The following is a 16,007-nucleotide window of genomic DNA, read 5'->3' on the forward strand; positions in this document are numbered from 1 at the left end:
TGCTGTTCTGTAAGGACCGCTATCGGTCCACAATAGATAGGGTTGACGTGCACCACTGCTGACCGCTCACCTATACTGCAGCAGTCCTTCAGCGGTATAGGGACTAAGAGTTTTGTCACAGGGTCATTTAAAAAATGACATGCAGAGGAAGAGGCAGGCCCTTCCGCAGGGGTGGTAGGGGTAGGGCAGGAGCAACAGGCTTGAGCCAAAGTGGGAAGTTGCAGAAGGTGCGTTCAATTACTTTAAAGGATGCACCAGACTTGGTTGAGTGGCTCGCTCAGCCTTACTCTTCTGCACCCTCCTCATCCTCTCGATCTGCACCCTCTTCTTCACTCTCTGCTATGTGCACCCCCAAAGACACTACCACCAACAACACGACCACCACCACCACCACCACATACCTTCCGCTTGAGTCACTGGAATTATTTTCCGATCCATATCAAGAGGACATTTCTGATGCGCAGCCACTCTTGGTATTGGATCAGGAAGAGGAGGTAGCAACAAGCGCTACTCAGCAGTCTGACGCCAGTACCCAGATCAGCCCAAGGAGGAGGTTGGTCCCCGGTGTTGCTGCCTACTCTACTTATAGCGGTGGGGAAGGTGACGTTGATGATGACGTGTCTAGTGATGTCACGTGGGTGCCCACAAGAGAGGAAGAGGAGGGGAGTTCAGAGGGAGATATGGACCAGCAGATAGGGAGGAGAAGCAGCAATGACTTACATTGCACAGCAGGGACAAAGCAGACTGCAAATGTATCAGGAGCGAGTCATCGACCATGTACGGTCACATCTGGCGCTCCCAGGACACCGGCACATGGCTCCGCAGTGTGGGCTTTTTTTAACGTGTCCGCTGCTGACAATAGCGTTGCCATCTGCAATCTTTGCAGTCAACGCGTTAGTCGCGGTAAGCCCAATACTCACCTAGGGACGACCGCCTTAAGAAGGCACATGAGCAGCCATCACCGAGCCCAGTGGGAGCAACGGAACACACAAAGCCACACTGCAGGCTCTCACCGTCCAGCCTCGTCTTCTACTTCTCCTTCTCCTCTCTCCTCACAATTGTCCTCCACTCCACCTTCCATCACGCCAAGCTCACATTTTTCTGCAAAAAGGCAGGCTTCCGTGGGCCTAATGTTTGAGCGTAAAAAAATGATGACGCCGGATAACCCTCTTGCCCAACGGTTGGCGGCTGGCTTGTCAGAACTCATAGCCCGCCAACTACTGCCATATAAACTGGTGGACTCGGAGGCCTTTCGCAAATTTGTGGCCATTGGAACACCACAATGGAAGGTCCCAGGAAGGAAGTATTTCTCAGAGAAGGGCATCCCAGAGCTATATGGCCATGTTCAGCGGCAAGTGAATGTATCTCTGGCACACAGTGTCGGTGCCAAGATACATCTGACCACAGACACGTGGTCTAGCAAACACGGGCAGGGAAGGTATATCAGTTTTACTGCCCACTGGGTGAACCTTCTGACGGCCGTCAAGCATGTAACCCGTGGCACCCGTGTAGATTTGGTTTTACCGCCACGGATTGCATGCAGGCCTGACTCTTCTTCTCCTCCTCCTACTCCATCCTCCTCCCTCTCCTCCTCAGCTGCCTCCTCCTTTTCCGCTGCTAGCGTCTCTTCCACTGCACCGCCCAAGCTCCCCAGAACCTATTCCACATGCCAGGTGAGACGTTGCCATGCCGTGCTGCGTCTGTTGTGCCTGGAAGCAAAGAGCCACACTGGCCCGGCACTCCTTTCAGCTTTGCGTTCACAGGCAGATGAGTGGCTAACACCGCTCAATTTGACAGTTGGTAAAGTGGTGTGTGACAACGGTGCCAATCTGCTTAGCGCATTGAAACAGGGCAAAATCACGCACGTGCCGTGCATGGCACACGTCTTAAACTTGGTCGTGCAGCGATTCCTTGTCAAATACCCTGGGGTCCAGGACATCTTGCGGCAGGCAAGGAAAATCTCGGCCCATTTCAGAAGATCTTACACGGCCATGGCTCGCCTTGCTGACATTCAGCGGCGACACCATCTGCCGGTCAGACGTCTTATTTGCGATTGCCCGACGCGATGGAACTCAACCTTCTATATGCTTGATAGGCTGCTCCAGCAGAAACGTGCAGTTAACGTCTACCTGTATGAACTCTGCGAAAGAAACGGTTCTGGGGAGCTGGGTTTTTTTTCACCGCGCCAGTGGCTGCTCATGCGCGACACATGCAGACTTCTGCGGCCATTTGAGGAGATCACCAAACTGGTCAGTCGCAGCCATGGCGCCATCAGTGACATGGTACCTTATGCCTTCTTTCTGGAGCGTGCATTGCGTCGTGTCATTGATCAGGCTGTGGAGGAGCAGGAGCGGGAAGATGAGGAAGTCGCAATGCTGGATGAATTCCCAGGGGGGGCTACTCTATCTGAGACAAGTCAACAACAGGAGTCTGATGAGGAGTCAGAGGAGGATGGTGCCGGGGCGGATGAGCAGGAGCAAGAAGAGCATGCTTTAAACCTTTCTGGGATCCCTGTTGTGCGAGGATGGGGAGAGGAGAATGAAGAGGACGACATTATCCTGGATGATGAGCAGGAGCCAGGCCACCACACCGCTTCCACTTTAGTGCAAATGGGGGCCTTCATGCTCCAGTGTTTTAATAGGGACCCCCGTATAAAAAGCATGAGGGTCAAGGACCAGTACTGGGTGGCAACGTACTTAGACCCCCGGTACAAACACAAAATGGCGGAAATGTTACCGCCGTCGCAGAGGGCTGTCAGAATGCAGCACTTCCAGGCCTTGCTTCGAGAAATGCTGCATTCTGCTTTTGCGTGCGCTGGCAGAGGAGCAATTCCCACTCCCAGAGAAGGATTTGCGGGTACCAATCCAACAGCGCCTGCAAGAAGAGGCCGGTTTGAAGATGTGTTGGTGACTTCGGATATGAGGTCATTCTTTCAGCCGACCCATCGACAGGTGTCATCCGGATCCAGCATCAGGGAACGCCTAGACCGTCAGGTGTCCGACTACATTGGGTTAACGGCCGATGTGGACGCTCTGAGGAGTGATGAACCCCTAGACTACTGGGTGGGCAGGCTTGACCTCTGGCCAGAGCTTGCCCAATTTGCAATCGAACTGTTGGCTTGCCCCTCATCCAGTGTCCTGTCCGAAAGGACGTTCAGCGCAGCAGGGGGGATTGTGACCGATAAGCGTACTCGCCTAGCTCACCACAGTGTTAACTACCTCACATTTCTAAAAATGAATGAGGCATGGATCTCGGAGGAATTCAACACATGTGATCAGTAGACCATGTATATGTCTATAAACAATTTTTGGAATCAAGCACACAGACCTTCTTAATTCATTTGGCTCACTTCCCTGACCCAAAAAAGCACACCGTACTATATGCCCCTACCCTCCTCTTTGAAGAGGTTGAGCGGTGTCATATTTCTACTGGGGCTGCTTATTATGAGGGGTTCCCACCATCCCTGTGCTGTGCTGACTTCCTCCTGGGTGTTCTTATTATGAGGGGCTCCCACCATCCCTGTGCTGTGCTGACTTCCTCCTGGGGGTTCTTATTATGAGGGGATCACACCATCCCTGTGCTGTGCTGACTTCCTCCTGGGGCTGCTTACGGTGCTGCTGTCAGCGCTGTATGTCACGGAGCTGCTGTCAGCGCTGTATGTCACGGAGCTGCTGTCAGCGCTGTATGTCACGGAGCTGCTGTCAGCGCTGTATGTCACGGAGCTGCTGTCAGCGCTGTATGTCACGGAGCTGCTGTCAGCGCTGTATGTCACGGAGCTGCTGTCAGCGCTGTATGTCACGGAGCTGCTGTCAGCGCTGTATGTCACGGAGCTGCTGTCAGCGCTGTATGTCACGGAGCTGCTGTCAGCGCTGTATGTCACGGAGCTGCTGTCAGCGCTGTATGTCACGGTGCTGCTGTCAGCGCTGTATGTCACGGAGCTGCTGTCAGCGCTGTATGTCACGGAGCTGCTGTCAGTGCTGTATGTCACGGAGCTGCTGTCAGCGCTGTATGTCACGGAGCTGCTGTCAGCGCTGTATGTCACGGAGCTGCTGTCAGCGCTGTATGTCACGGTGCTGCTGTCAGCGCTGTATGTCACGGAGCTGCTGTCAGCGCTGTATGTCACGGAGCTGCTGTCAGCGCTGTATGTCACGGAGCTGCTGTCAGCGCTGTATGTCACGGAGCTGCTGTCAGCGCTGTATGTCACGGAGCTGCTGTCAGCGCTGTATGTCACGGAGCTGCTGTCAGCGCTGTATGTCACGGTGCTGATGTCAGTGCTCTGTATTACGGTGCTGCTGTCAGTGCTCTGTATCTCCTGCACCCTCTTGTTTGCCTACCCTGGTCCCTGACCTTCCCTCTCCTCCATTGCCTTCATTAGCTCCATAGTCCTGAATTGTCAGAACAATTTCCCAAATAAAAAAAAAATGCTTGTAGTTATCGATCCCAAATTCACCTCATACATGTATTATGCTATTGTCCAGGTGGTGGGACTACGTGCTACCCCCTAATAATTACCCCGTGGCCGCAAATTCGACCTAAAGGTTTGCGAAATTCGCCTCCCATTGAAGTCAATGGAGCCCGCGGCGAACGGTCGTTTTCGCGAACGTTTGTGTCCGTTCGCGTTTCGCGTTCGCGAAACGTCCCGTCGGAAGTTCGTCCATCACTACTCTCCAAGTCATTAAGGTTTTGAGGCTGATGTTGGGTAACTCGAACCTTCAGCTCCCTCCACATATTTTCTATGGAATTAAGGTCTGGAGACTGGCTAGTCCACTCCAGGACCTTAATGTGCTCCTTCTTAAGCTGCTCCTTTGTTGCCTTGGCTGTGTGTTTTGGGTCATTGTCATGCTGGAATACCCATCCATGACCCATTTTCAATGCCCTGGCTGAGGGAAGGAGGTTCTTTTTCCCAAGATTTGATGGTACATGGCCCCGTCCATTGTCCGTTTGATGCTGTGAAGTTGTCCTGTCCCCTTAGCAGAAAAACACCCCCAAAGCGTAATGTTTCCACCTCCATGTTTGGCGGTGGGGATGGTGTTCTTGGAGTCATAGGCAGCATTCCTCCTCCTCCAAACACGGCGAGTTGAGTTGATGCCAAAGAGCTCAATTTTGGTCTCATCTGACCACAACACCCAGTTCTCCTCTGAAGGAATCATTCAGATGTTCATTATGTCAGAAGGGCCTGTAAATGTGCTTTCTTGAGCAGAGGGACCTTGCAGGTGCTGCAGGATTTCAGTCCTTCAGCGCTAGGATGGATTAAAATCAATGATTTAATTTTTGATTTAATTTGTGAACACCCATGCGAGCCGATCCTGGTGCAAACCAAAAATGGGGTCCGGAACGAGTTTTGTCCAAATGCGATGCAAATTCAGCCATAGAGTTTTGCTGAAATTCGCATTGCACAGAGTTCACATGTGATCTGCCCAGCAGTGCACTGCGAATCACATGCGATGTCTAGCATTGCACTAGTGTGATCCAGCCCTTAGTTCTGCTTTATCAGAATTTCTACTTTAACCTCTGCATTACCTGATCCTTGTTGGCTGTTTGAATAGGTGACATTGTGGGAGAAATGAGCCTCAGCTATATCTATAACCAATATTTAACCACTTGCTTACTGGGCACTTAAACCCCCCTCCTGCCCAGACCAATTTTCAGCGCTGATGCACTTTGAATGACAATTGTGCGGTCATACAACACTGTACCCAAATGAAATTTTATCTTTTTTTCCCACAAATAGAGCTTTCTTTTGGTGCTGTTTGATCACCTCTGGGGTTTTTATTTTTTGTCTTAAAAAATTTAAAAAGACCAATTTAAAAATGTTTTATATATATATTTTGTTATAAAATTTTGCAAACAGGTAATTTTTCCTCCTTCATTGATGTACGCTGATGAGGTGGCAGTGATGGGCACTGGTTGGTTACACTGATAGGCAAGCACTGCTAGGAGGCACTGATTGGCACCACTGGTGGGCATTGATAGGTGGCACTGGCAGGGTGTCCTCGTGGCACAGATGAGGCAGAATTGCCTCTTCCTCTTCGGGACCGATGTCCCTTGCAGATAAGCTGGTGATCGGCTTTTTTTTTTCTCCTCACACTGTCGGCGTGAGGAGAAAAAAAGATTACCAAGCTTTTGTTTAGATCATGTGATCAGCTGTCATTGGCTGACAGCTGATCACGTGGTAAGGGGCCGGGACCAGCCCCTTACTCGGATCTGTGATCACTGGAGTCTCGGTGACTTGGTAATCACAGCAAGCAAAGCACATGCCCTGCAGGGGGTGCATGCAAAGGGGAGCCCATCATATGACGGCCTCCCGAAAATTCAGGTCCGCGCTGTGCCCGTCATTCGGCTATAGCGCAGACAGCAAGAGGTTAGAAAGGCCAGATACATCCCTGGGAATTAAAGTCCAGTTAGCCTAACATCAATAGTATGCAAGCTCTTGGAGGGGACGATATACAAGATTTTAGTAATGAAAACGCCATCATTAGCAGTAATCGGCATGGATTCATGAAGATATGTTCTTGCCAAACCAATCTACTACAGGCGGTGGTCTCAGCGGGGGCATTGGTGGTTTCAAAAAAACTATTAAGCACCTGAACGACCGCAGCATACAGGGATATACAATGTAATACTGACATATAATCACACATAGGTTGGACTTGTGTCTTTTTTCAACCTCCCCTACTATGATAACTATAAAGTATAGCAGGGGTAGGCAACGTTCAGCACTCCAGCTGTGGTGAAACTACAAAACCCATTGTGAATCTACCTCTGGGAGTCTATCTGTGGCTACCGACTTACAATGCCTCTTGGGACAACAGCTGGAGTGCTGAAGGTTGCCTACTCCTGATTTATACTATCGATTTAGTAATCCTAAAGAGAAGAGTGTTGCCATCCTGTATGCCAGAAGACGCTCTACGATGGAACTTTTTTTTTTTTTTTTTTTATAAACCCAAAGTGGAAAAACATGTTTTCGCTCTGGGGGATCCAAACAGATTATAGACAATGGAGGAATAAACTTGCCGCGTCGAATCGTACAAACTCTCCGGGCTTTCTGCTCGTTTGCCAAATTGCCCGATTTGTATAAACTTGGCAAAGTACTATCGCAGTGTCCATCACCGCACCATTCACAAGTTAAATCCTCCATATGGATCTGATTACAGTATAATTGTTCAGGCCTGCACAGAACAATGGCTCTATTCAGACTCCCTCTTCTTCGTCTGTACAAACTCTCTGAACAGGCTGACGTCACAATGCTGAAATAACTGGCATCAAACTGGAAGAGAACCCTGGAGACTCATCAGGCTTCGAGAGTGCTTATCGCGTACTAGAAGGGTCATGAGATCATGTGTGATACGACTACTTCAACACAAGTGTCGGGCCATTATTAAAGGAGAACCATCTGCTCCTGGCTGGTTTTTTTTTTCATCACGCTCACCTGTTCTTCAGGGTTTTGTTCAGAAAACATACTCCCCTGCCCAGAAAATCCAGTGTTGTTCTGCTGCGATCCATTGCCACAGCCTAGGTCTTCTCTTCTTATGTCACCTAGGGCCGGCTGTCTATTCCAGGTTCCTGAAGCTGGCCACCAATAACGCACCACCAGATCTGCCCTGCAACCGCTTCTGCAGCCTTCTGAGACACGTGTCTGGAATATCCTAGAAGGCTGCAGATGCAGGACACGTCATTCCTGCCTAAGTGGGAATGGAGACACCATTTTATTTTTGTTTGGGATGCAGGAAGGAAAAAACTATTTTGGAAGTTAAGGTCTGGATTCTCTTTTGTTCATTGGAGGACATCGTTTCTGCTCAAGACCATAGACTACTGGGTCCAGTGCCAACTAAAGGAGCTGTAAACTAGGTACATCCAGAGGGGCCAAAAAACAATATTCCAAAGTCAACCTCTTGTGCTTAGGTGTGGTGTTCAAGGGCTTGGTATAATGTCTGCTTACAGAAATAGGGCAATTAGATCTTGTTGACGCCTAAGGACTATGATTATACTTTTAAGTAGAACTATAAAGCTCCAAAAAGAGGGCACACTGACCTGTTTTATTACCTCCATACAATTTTATTATAATGGATAAAAACAAGTGATATGCTCAAACCCATGACCATAACAAACGTATTATAAAATACCGGTGAGCACGCATCCAGATCCACACTGCTAGACTTGAGACATGGGAAGACCCTCCAGCGTCCAATACGGCTTACGTGTTTCGAAAATCGAAAAGTCCTCTTTAGAGCCAAAACGTATGAATGACTAAAGACAAACATATATTGTGAAGTGGGTGGGACTTTTTGAGATGTACAATATATGTTGGTCTTTAGTCATTCATACCTTTTGGCTCTGAGGGCTTGCCATCGAAAAATACATAAGCCGTATTGGATGCTGAAGGGTCTTCCCATGTCACCAGTCTTGCAGTGTGGATCTAGAAGCGGCCTCGGCTGTATTTTATGATGTGCTTGTTATGGTAATGCGTTTGAGTATATCGCTTGTTTTATTAATCTATTTATTAAAATTGTATGGTGGTAATACACTAGGTCGGTGTGCCCTCTCTTGTTTTATGGTGGCCAAAACCCACCACATCGTAGAATTGCTCAGTAAAATGGCATAGCAGTGCAAACGATAGCAAAATATTTACACATAGGGGCATAAGTAAGACATAGTGGAACGGTTTTGTGTTCTCCAATGAATGCTGAAAATTACTTTGTCCTATTGGGGGATATTCGCTTTGATTCCTGTCCTGTAGACAAAACAGGATGTGAGACAAATCCCCTCCTGGACGGTTGTCACCAGAACGCTCTATTCATGGTCTAGTGGCTACTAAAACCTTTTATTTTTATTAGATTTTTTTTTTTTTCTTCTTCTTTCAGTTCTGGTTGCAAACAATTCTGAAATTGAATGTGCTATAGAGTACCTGACATCTCAAAGTCCACCTTTTTTGGTGTGCTCGACATGAGGCACAGAGCGCTCAAAATGGCCATGTACCATGTCTGCTCACTGTTTTTATTATTTTTCAGTTAATACCTAAATTATTTTTATTCTTAATTTTCTGCTTATTCCACAGTTGCACTATAAAGTCACTTCAGCGACGACATGTCTGTATCAGTCGGCTGGAGAGGCCGCAGAACTGGGGGGAAAATTCCTGCGAAGTTCGGTTTGTCGTCCTTGTTCTGGCTCCTCCCAAAATGGTGAGTGTATTTAGTGGGGGGGGGGGGGGGGGGGGGGGGGTGTACAAACTGAATATGAATTAAAAATCATATATATTTTTTTCAGTCGTCATGGTCAAACCAATACCCGGGAAGGCCCCAGTGGACCAAATGATCAGTTTTTATAAAATGTCCACATAAAACCTTAGCTTAACGCCTGAAAAAAATGCCCATTATCTAGGGGAAAAAATATTAAATAATTGGGATCCTCTGTCTCCAATAGCAGATCAGTAGAAGGGATTACTGTTATTAATGAAAGCATTTAGAGTTTTTTGGCACAAGAACTGGTTCATGATCAACAAAAGGATCTGACCTAGCTTTCACTTTTAAATCCTTTAAAACACGAGATACCACCTTTATTTTGCCTTACCGTTGACCAAACTGGTGACATTTTCATCAATATTCCAATTTTTGCAAACATTTTGGGAAAGCTAAAAACAGGCAATTTTGCTACTTCCTAGTTCTCACCGCCTAATGTCCTGGTAATGTAATGTCTAAGGAAATTGGTTTTGGTCTATGGCTTCTGGTTGGAGAACAGTTTTTTTTCCTGGATGGGAAACCAAAAATACTTCTTTGTGACGTCGTAGATAATTTCCCTATGACTGGCTTAAACAAACTGTCCCATATGTACTGTATTTAGAACAGCTGCATGCTGTTTGTTGATGCATATCCTATAGGCCCCTGCAGTGTGTATGACTCAAGGTTGTACGTAAAGCATTCAATTCTGAGTCTCAACTTCTTCCAACACCTTTGGAGATATTAGGTTCCCATATTGCCTATTCAATAAGGGGACCTCTCCTTCTCACTGGTATTGAATGAATGACTTGTATAGCGCTGTCTATGTGAACTCAATCGCCTCAGGGCCATGTTTGCCGCCGGTGTCCATCTGCGGTATAGCGCGGTCCTTTACCCCATGGGGTCCCGACTCTTACAAACACATACAACATACACATATTTGGCCAATATTTTCGACAGGATCTAATTAACCTACCAGCATGTCTAACCGGAGTACCTGGAGGAAACCCACGCAGGCACAGGGAGAACATGCAAACTCTGGGTAGATGGTGTGGTTGGGATTTGAACCAGCGACCCTATTGCTAGGTGAAAGTGCTAACCACTACACCACTGTGCTGCCCCCTTTAGTAGAAATGACATGTGCAAAACTGCCCACAAATCCCTGACATTGACTCTGACTCTGTGATGTTTGTATCCATTCTGATGTGCAAATTTCCTGCAGTTGCATGATTGTGGGTTTACTTGCATGAATTGCCACTTTCCCTATGACGTGGGATTCATTTCAGGGGCTTTGCCTATGCCAATCATTGGCTCTCTATTTCGCCATTTTGAGACATTCAATTTGCTTGTTTGGTTTGGAAGATTCATTCCTGGTTTAACTTCCAACTCTTGGACAGCTGGCCTCACATTCTGGCTGTGAGCTGTACTGGCCCTGAAGCAGCAAAGAAGCCCAATTTCATAACCTTTCCACCACCATGTTTCACAGTTGGTATGGTCTCCTTTTAACCACTTAACAACCGCCCATTGCCGATTAACGGCATCAGGGCGGTTGTTTAACTCTAAGAGGCCGTTAATTAACGGCCTCCTAGAATTCTGCTCTCGCGCGCCCCCTGGGGCGCGCACACGAGAGCATCCGTGACCGCTGGGTCCAGTGGACCCGGCGCATCACGAATCACGGTAAACGGCCGCTCATCGCGGCCGTTTACCACGTGATCGCTCCGTCAAATGACGGAGTGATCACTTGTAAACAAGCTGGCGTCATGTTATGACGCCGGTTCCTCCCTCCCCCTCTCTGTACCGATCGGTACAGCGGAGGGGGAAGAGATCGGTGTCAGCAGCGATGTGGGCTGCATCTGCAGTGCCCACATCGCTGCTCACCGAAAATTAACCCCTCAAATCCCTGCAAATACTCTGCATTACTCTGCAATTCCCTGCAAATACTCTGCATTACTCTGCAATTCCCTGCAAATACTCTGCATTACTCTGCAATTCCCTGCAAATACTCTGCATTACTCTGCAATTCCCTGCAAATACTCTGCATTACTCTGCAATTCCCTGCAATTCCCTGCAAATACTCTGCATTACTCTGCAATTCCCTGCAAATACTCTGCATTACTCTGCAATTCCCTGCAAATACTCTGCATTACTCTGCAATTCCCTGCAAATACTCTGCAATTCCCTGCAAATACTCTGCAATTCCCTGCAAATACTCTGCAATTCCCTGCAAATACTCTGCAATTCCCTGCAAATACTCTGCAATTCCCTGCAAATACTCCGCATTGCCCTGCAACACTCCGCATTGCCCTGCAACACTCCGCAATGCCCTGCAACACTCCGCAATGCCCTGCAACACTCCGCAATGCCCTGCAACACTCCACAATGCCCTGCAACACTCCGCAATGCCCTGCAACACTCCGCAATGCCCTGCAACACTCCGCAATGCCCTGCAACACTCCGCAATGCCCTGCAACACTCCGCAATGCCCTGCAACACTCCGCAATGCCCTGCAACACTCCGCAATGCCCTGCAACACTCCGCAATGCCCTGCAACACTCCGCAACGCTCTGCAATGCCCTGCAACACTCCGCAACACCCGCCAATACCCTGCAACACTCTGCAATGCTCTGCAACCCCCGCCGATACCCTGCAACACTCTGCAATGCTCTGCAACCCCCGCCGATACCCTGCAATGCTCTGCAACCCCCGCCGATACCCTGCAACACTGCAATGCTCTGCAACACCCGCCGATACCCTGCAACACTCTGCAATGCTCTGCAACACCCGCCGATACCCTGCAACACTCTGCAATGCTCTGCAACACCCGCCGATACCCTGCAACACTCTGCAATGCTCTGCAACACCCGCCAATACCCTGCAATGCTCTGCAACGCAGTACTCTGCAACACCATGCTCTGAGATACCCAGCCATAGTCGGTGATACCCTGCAATACCCAGCCATAGACATCTCCCGCCTCCCGCCGCCCTCCGCCCTCCGGTGCTTCTACCGAATCGCTAATACGATCAAAGCCAGAATCTTTTTTTTTTTCAGGCTTCCCAGCTTAGAGGTGAGATGTGGGTCTTATTGACCCCACATCTCACTGTAAAGAGGACCTGTCATGCCATATTCCTATTACAAGGGATGTTTACATTCCTTGTAATAGGAATAAAAGTGATCAAAAAAATTATTTTTGGGGAAAAAAATGTCAAACTAAAATAAATAAAGTAAAATGAACAATAAAAAAAAAAATGTTTTTTTTAAAGCGCCCCTGTCCCCATGTGCTCGCATGCAGAAGCGAACGCATGCGTAAGTCCCGCCCACATATGAAAACGGTGTTCAAACCACACATGTGAGGTATCGCTGCGAACGTTAGAGCGAGAGAAATAATTCTAGCCCTAGACCTCCTCTGTAACTCAAAACATATAACCAGTAAAAAAAATGTAAATCGTCGCCTATGGGGATTTTTAAGTAGCGACGTTTGCCGCCATTCCACGAGCGTGTGCAATTTTGAAGAGTGACATATTAGGTATCTATTTACTCAGCGTAACTTCATCTTTCACATTATGCAAAAATTGGGCTAACTTTACTGTGTTTTTTTTTTTTTAAGCACAAAACAGTTTTTTTTCCAAAAAAAAGCATTCGAAAAATTACTGCGCAAATACCGTGCGAGATAAAAAGTTGCAAAGACCACCATTGTATTCTCCAGGGTGTTTGCTAAAAAAACATATATAATGTTTTGGAGTTCTATGTAATTTTCTAGCAAATAAATGATGATTTTTACATGTAGGAGAGAAATGTCAGAATTGTCCTGGGTGCTCCAGAACGCCTGATGGCGCTCCCTGCATGTTGGGCCTCTGTATGTGGCCACGCTGTGTAAAAGTCTCACACATGTGGTATCACCATACTCGGGAGTAATAGCAGAATGTGTTTTGGGGTGTAATTTGTGGTATGCATATGCTGTGTGTGAGAAATAACCTGATAATATGACAATTTTGTGAAAAAAAAAAAAAAGTAAAAAGAATCTTGATTTTGCAAAGAATTGTGGGAAAAAATGACAACTTCAAAAAACTCCTCATGCCTCTTACTAAATACCTTGGAATGTCTTCTTTCCAAAAAGGGGTCATTTGGGGGGTATTTGTACTTTTCTGGCATGTTAGGGTCTCAAGAATTGAAATAGGCCGTCAGTCCTTCAGGTGTGATCAATTTTCAGATATTGGCACCATAGCTTGTGGACTCTATAACTTTCACAAAGACCAAATAATATCCACCAATTTGTACTTATTTTTACCAAAGATATGTAGTAGTATAAATTTTGGCCAAAATTTATGAAGAAAAAATTTCTAATCTGCTAAATTTTCTAACAGAAACAAAGAAAAATTCGTTTTTTTACAGAATTTTTGGTATTTTTTCTTTTATAGCACAAAAAAAAAAAAACCCAGCGGTGATTAAATACCACCAAAAGAAAGCTCTATTTGTGTGAAAAAAAGGACAAAAATTTCATATAGGTCCAGTGTTGCATGACTGAGTAATTGTCATTCAAAATGCGAGAGCACCGAAAGCTGAAAATTGGTCTGGTTATTAAGGGTGTTTAAGTGCCCAGTGGTCAAGTGGTTAAATTTGCTGTCTTTGTTTCGCCCCAAAATATGTTTACTGTAACCATGGCCAAACAACTCTCTTTGATTCACCAGTCAACAGAAAATTGTTCTAGAAGGCTATATGTGAACTGGATGGCCTTTGTGTCTTTTTTTTCAATCAGAATTAACTATGTAGAATGGCAAACTGTAGTCTTCCTTAAATGGTCTTTTTGGACATCAGAATATTTTTCCTGACTCTCTTCCTATGCCAGTTAAATTGGTGCAATTCCTTTCAGATTTTAGATGCACTTTGACACCAACTATACTAAGCCCCTGTACACACGGTCAGAGATTTTGACAACCAAATCAGTCGAATTTTGGCCGTCGGATCTTGTCCGAAACTGTTGCATACACACGGTCGGGCTAAGTTGTCGAAAAATCCGATCATTCAGAACGTGATGACGTAATTTCGTTACGATGGGACTACGTTCAGGCTAGTAGTCAATAGCTTTGATGTAGGAATTTGAGCATGCGTGGCACTTGGTCCAATCAAAATTCTCTACACATGATCGGAGTATGTCCGATTGCCCAGTTGGTCGGGAAATATTTCCAACATGTTGGAAAATTGGGTTTGACGGATATTCCAACGGAATCAGTCCGATGCATACCACACGCAGTCGGATTATCCGACAACACGGTCCGATAGGACACATTCCGATGGATTCTCTGTGTACAAGGGCAAAGAGTTATCTGTAGGTCCTGCAATAACATTTTTAGGTTGTCCTAGGCTTTTAGCAAACGGTCAGCTTGGGTTGAATTTTTTGGGGTTGGACAGTCCTGTTTACAAATTATTTTTCTTACAGTGGAATGATCCTTCAACCTTTCATTTAGATCAATGGTCTCCAAACTCCAGCCTGAGGGCTGGTTGTGGCCCTTTGCTTGCCTTTTATCTGGCCCTTGGGGCACTATTCCTACCACTGACACCAACAAAGGGGCATAATTCCTGCCACTGAAACCAATGATGGGGCACTATTCCTTTCACTGAGATCCATAATGGGGCACACTTTTTTTTTTTTTCACTGACACCAGCGACGGGGCGCTTATTCTCCCGCTGACACCAGCGACGGGGCGGGGGTGTTATTCTCCCGCTGACACCAGCGACGGGGCGCTTATTCTCCCACATACTTCCAGGTCAGGACATTTGTTACTCCCACTGACCACTGTTTCACCCCCTTAAAGTTTACAGAACAGTAAACCAGCCCTTTGGTTAGAAATCTTGGAGACCCCGATTTTAGATCTTGAGAATGAATACACTTAAATTTTGTGTCATTTGTTCAACACCAAATTTTATTTTCCATCCAATTGATTGCAACTATTGTCAGTAAAGGAACTCTGTACAGATAGGTGTCGTTATACCCGCTATTTGTGTATTGTGTTTACCGGATCTTCTTCCCTCATACTGTTTCTTCTTGCTCAGAAAAGTACCAAAACCGCAACAGAAGTTGGACGGACGTTTTCCACAATGTTTTCAGACATCGCCTTCAGGCAGAAGCTCCTAGAAACCAAAACCGAAGAGGAGTTTAAGGAGGCGTTAGTCCACCAGAGGCACCTCTTGACTGTAGTGAACAGACATTCGGCACTAAACGATGGCCATAAAGTCCACAGCCACAAACCATTAAAGGTAAGTGTCGGAAAGCTTCTTCCTCCAGATAAAAGGGTTTCTTTTGGCTAAAGTGCAAAAGAGCTAGAACCTCTGTTGCTGTGTCCCCACTTGGGAGATTTCCCTTCACTTCCTGTCTCTGTGATGCACATAGCAGAAACAGGAAGGGATGGGAGATTTGCCTAATGCCTAGAAAGAGTCAACTGCAATAAAGTGTGTACCCCTTCGAAAAGACCAGTGTTTACTAAAGGCCCCCAACATGTATTACTTTTGGTTTTCATGCTATTTTGCATTTAAAGGGATAGTCCTCCCAAAAGTGACATATTCATTGGTGAAGCCTTCTGAACTAAATCAACCCCTGTCTATTATAAGTCATGAGTATTGGGGGGAGATCTGGCTATAACTCCCAACTCTGTTCTTGGCCAGTAGCAGGCTTTGGGTGTTTTCACCCAACGTGTGTTCCGGCATCCCCTATTGCAGTGGTGGTCAACTAAAGCCACCTTTTACATGGAATGAAATTCGGCTGATTCAGCAGGGACCAGCCAAATTTCGATCCATGCGTG

The 16,007-nt window shown here is 46.8% G+C and overlaps 1 protein-coding gene across 2 annotated transcripts in view; it reads left to right on the forward strand.

The window, feature by feature from the left end:
* SLC4A11 (solute carrier family 4 member 11) overlaps positions 1-16,007 on the forward strand; it is a 228,856-nt gene that overhangs the window by 143,626 nt on the left and 69,223 nt on the right. For both annotated transcript variants that reach the window (XM_077478039.1, XM_077478040.1), the window contains exons 7-8: positions 9,056-9,179; positions 15,262-15,465. In XM_077478039.1, coding sequence (XP_077334165.1) covers positions 9,056-9,179; positions 15,262-15,465 — 328 coding nt within the window. The remainder of the gene's footprint in view (positions 1-9,055; positions 9,180-15,261; positions 15,466-16,007) is intronic.

The sequence above is a fragment of the Lithobates pipiens genome, unplaced genomic scaffold (genome assembly GCF_037356315.1).
Source record: "Lithobates pipiens isolate NorthernLeopardFrog02 unplaced genomic scaffold, aLitPip1_a1.2 Scaffold_13, whole genome shotgun sequence".
Classification (NCBI taxonomy): Eukaryota; Metazoa; Chordata; class Amphibia; order Anura; family Ranidae; genus Lithobates; species Lithobates pipiens.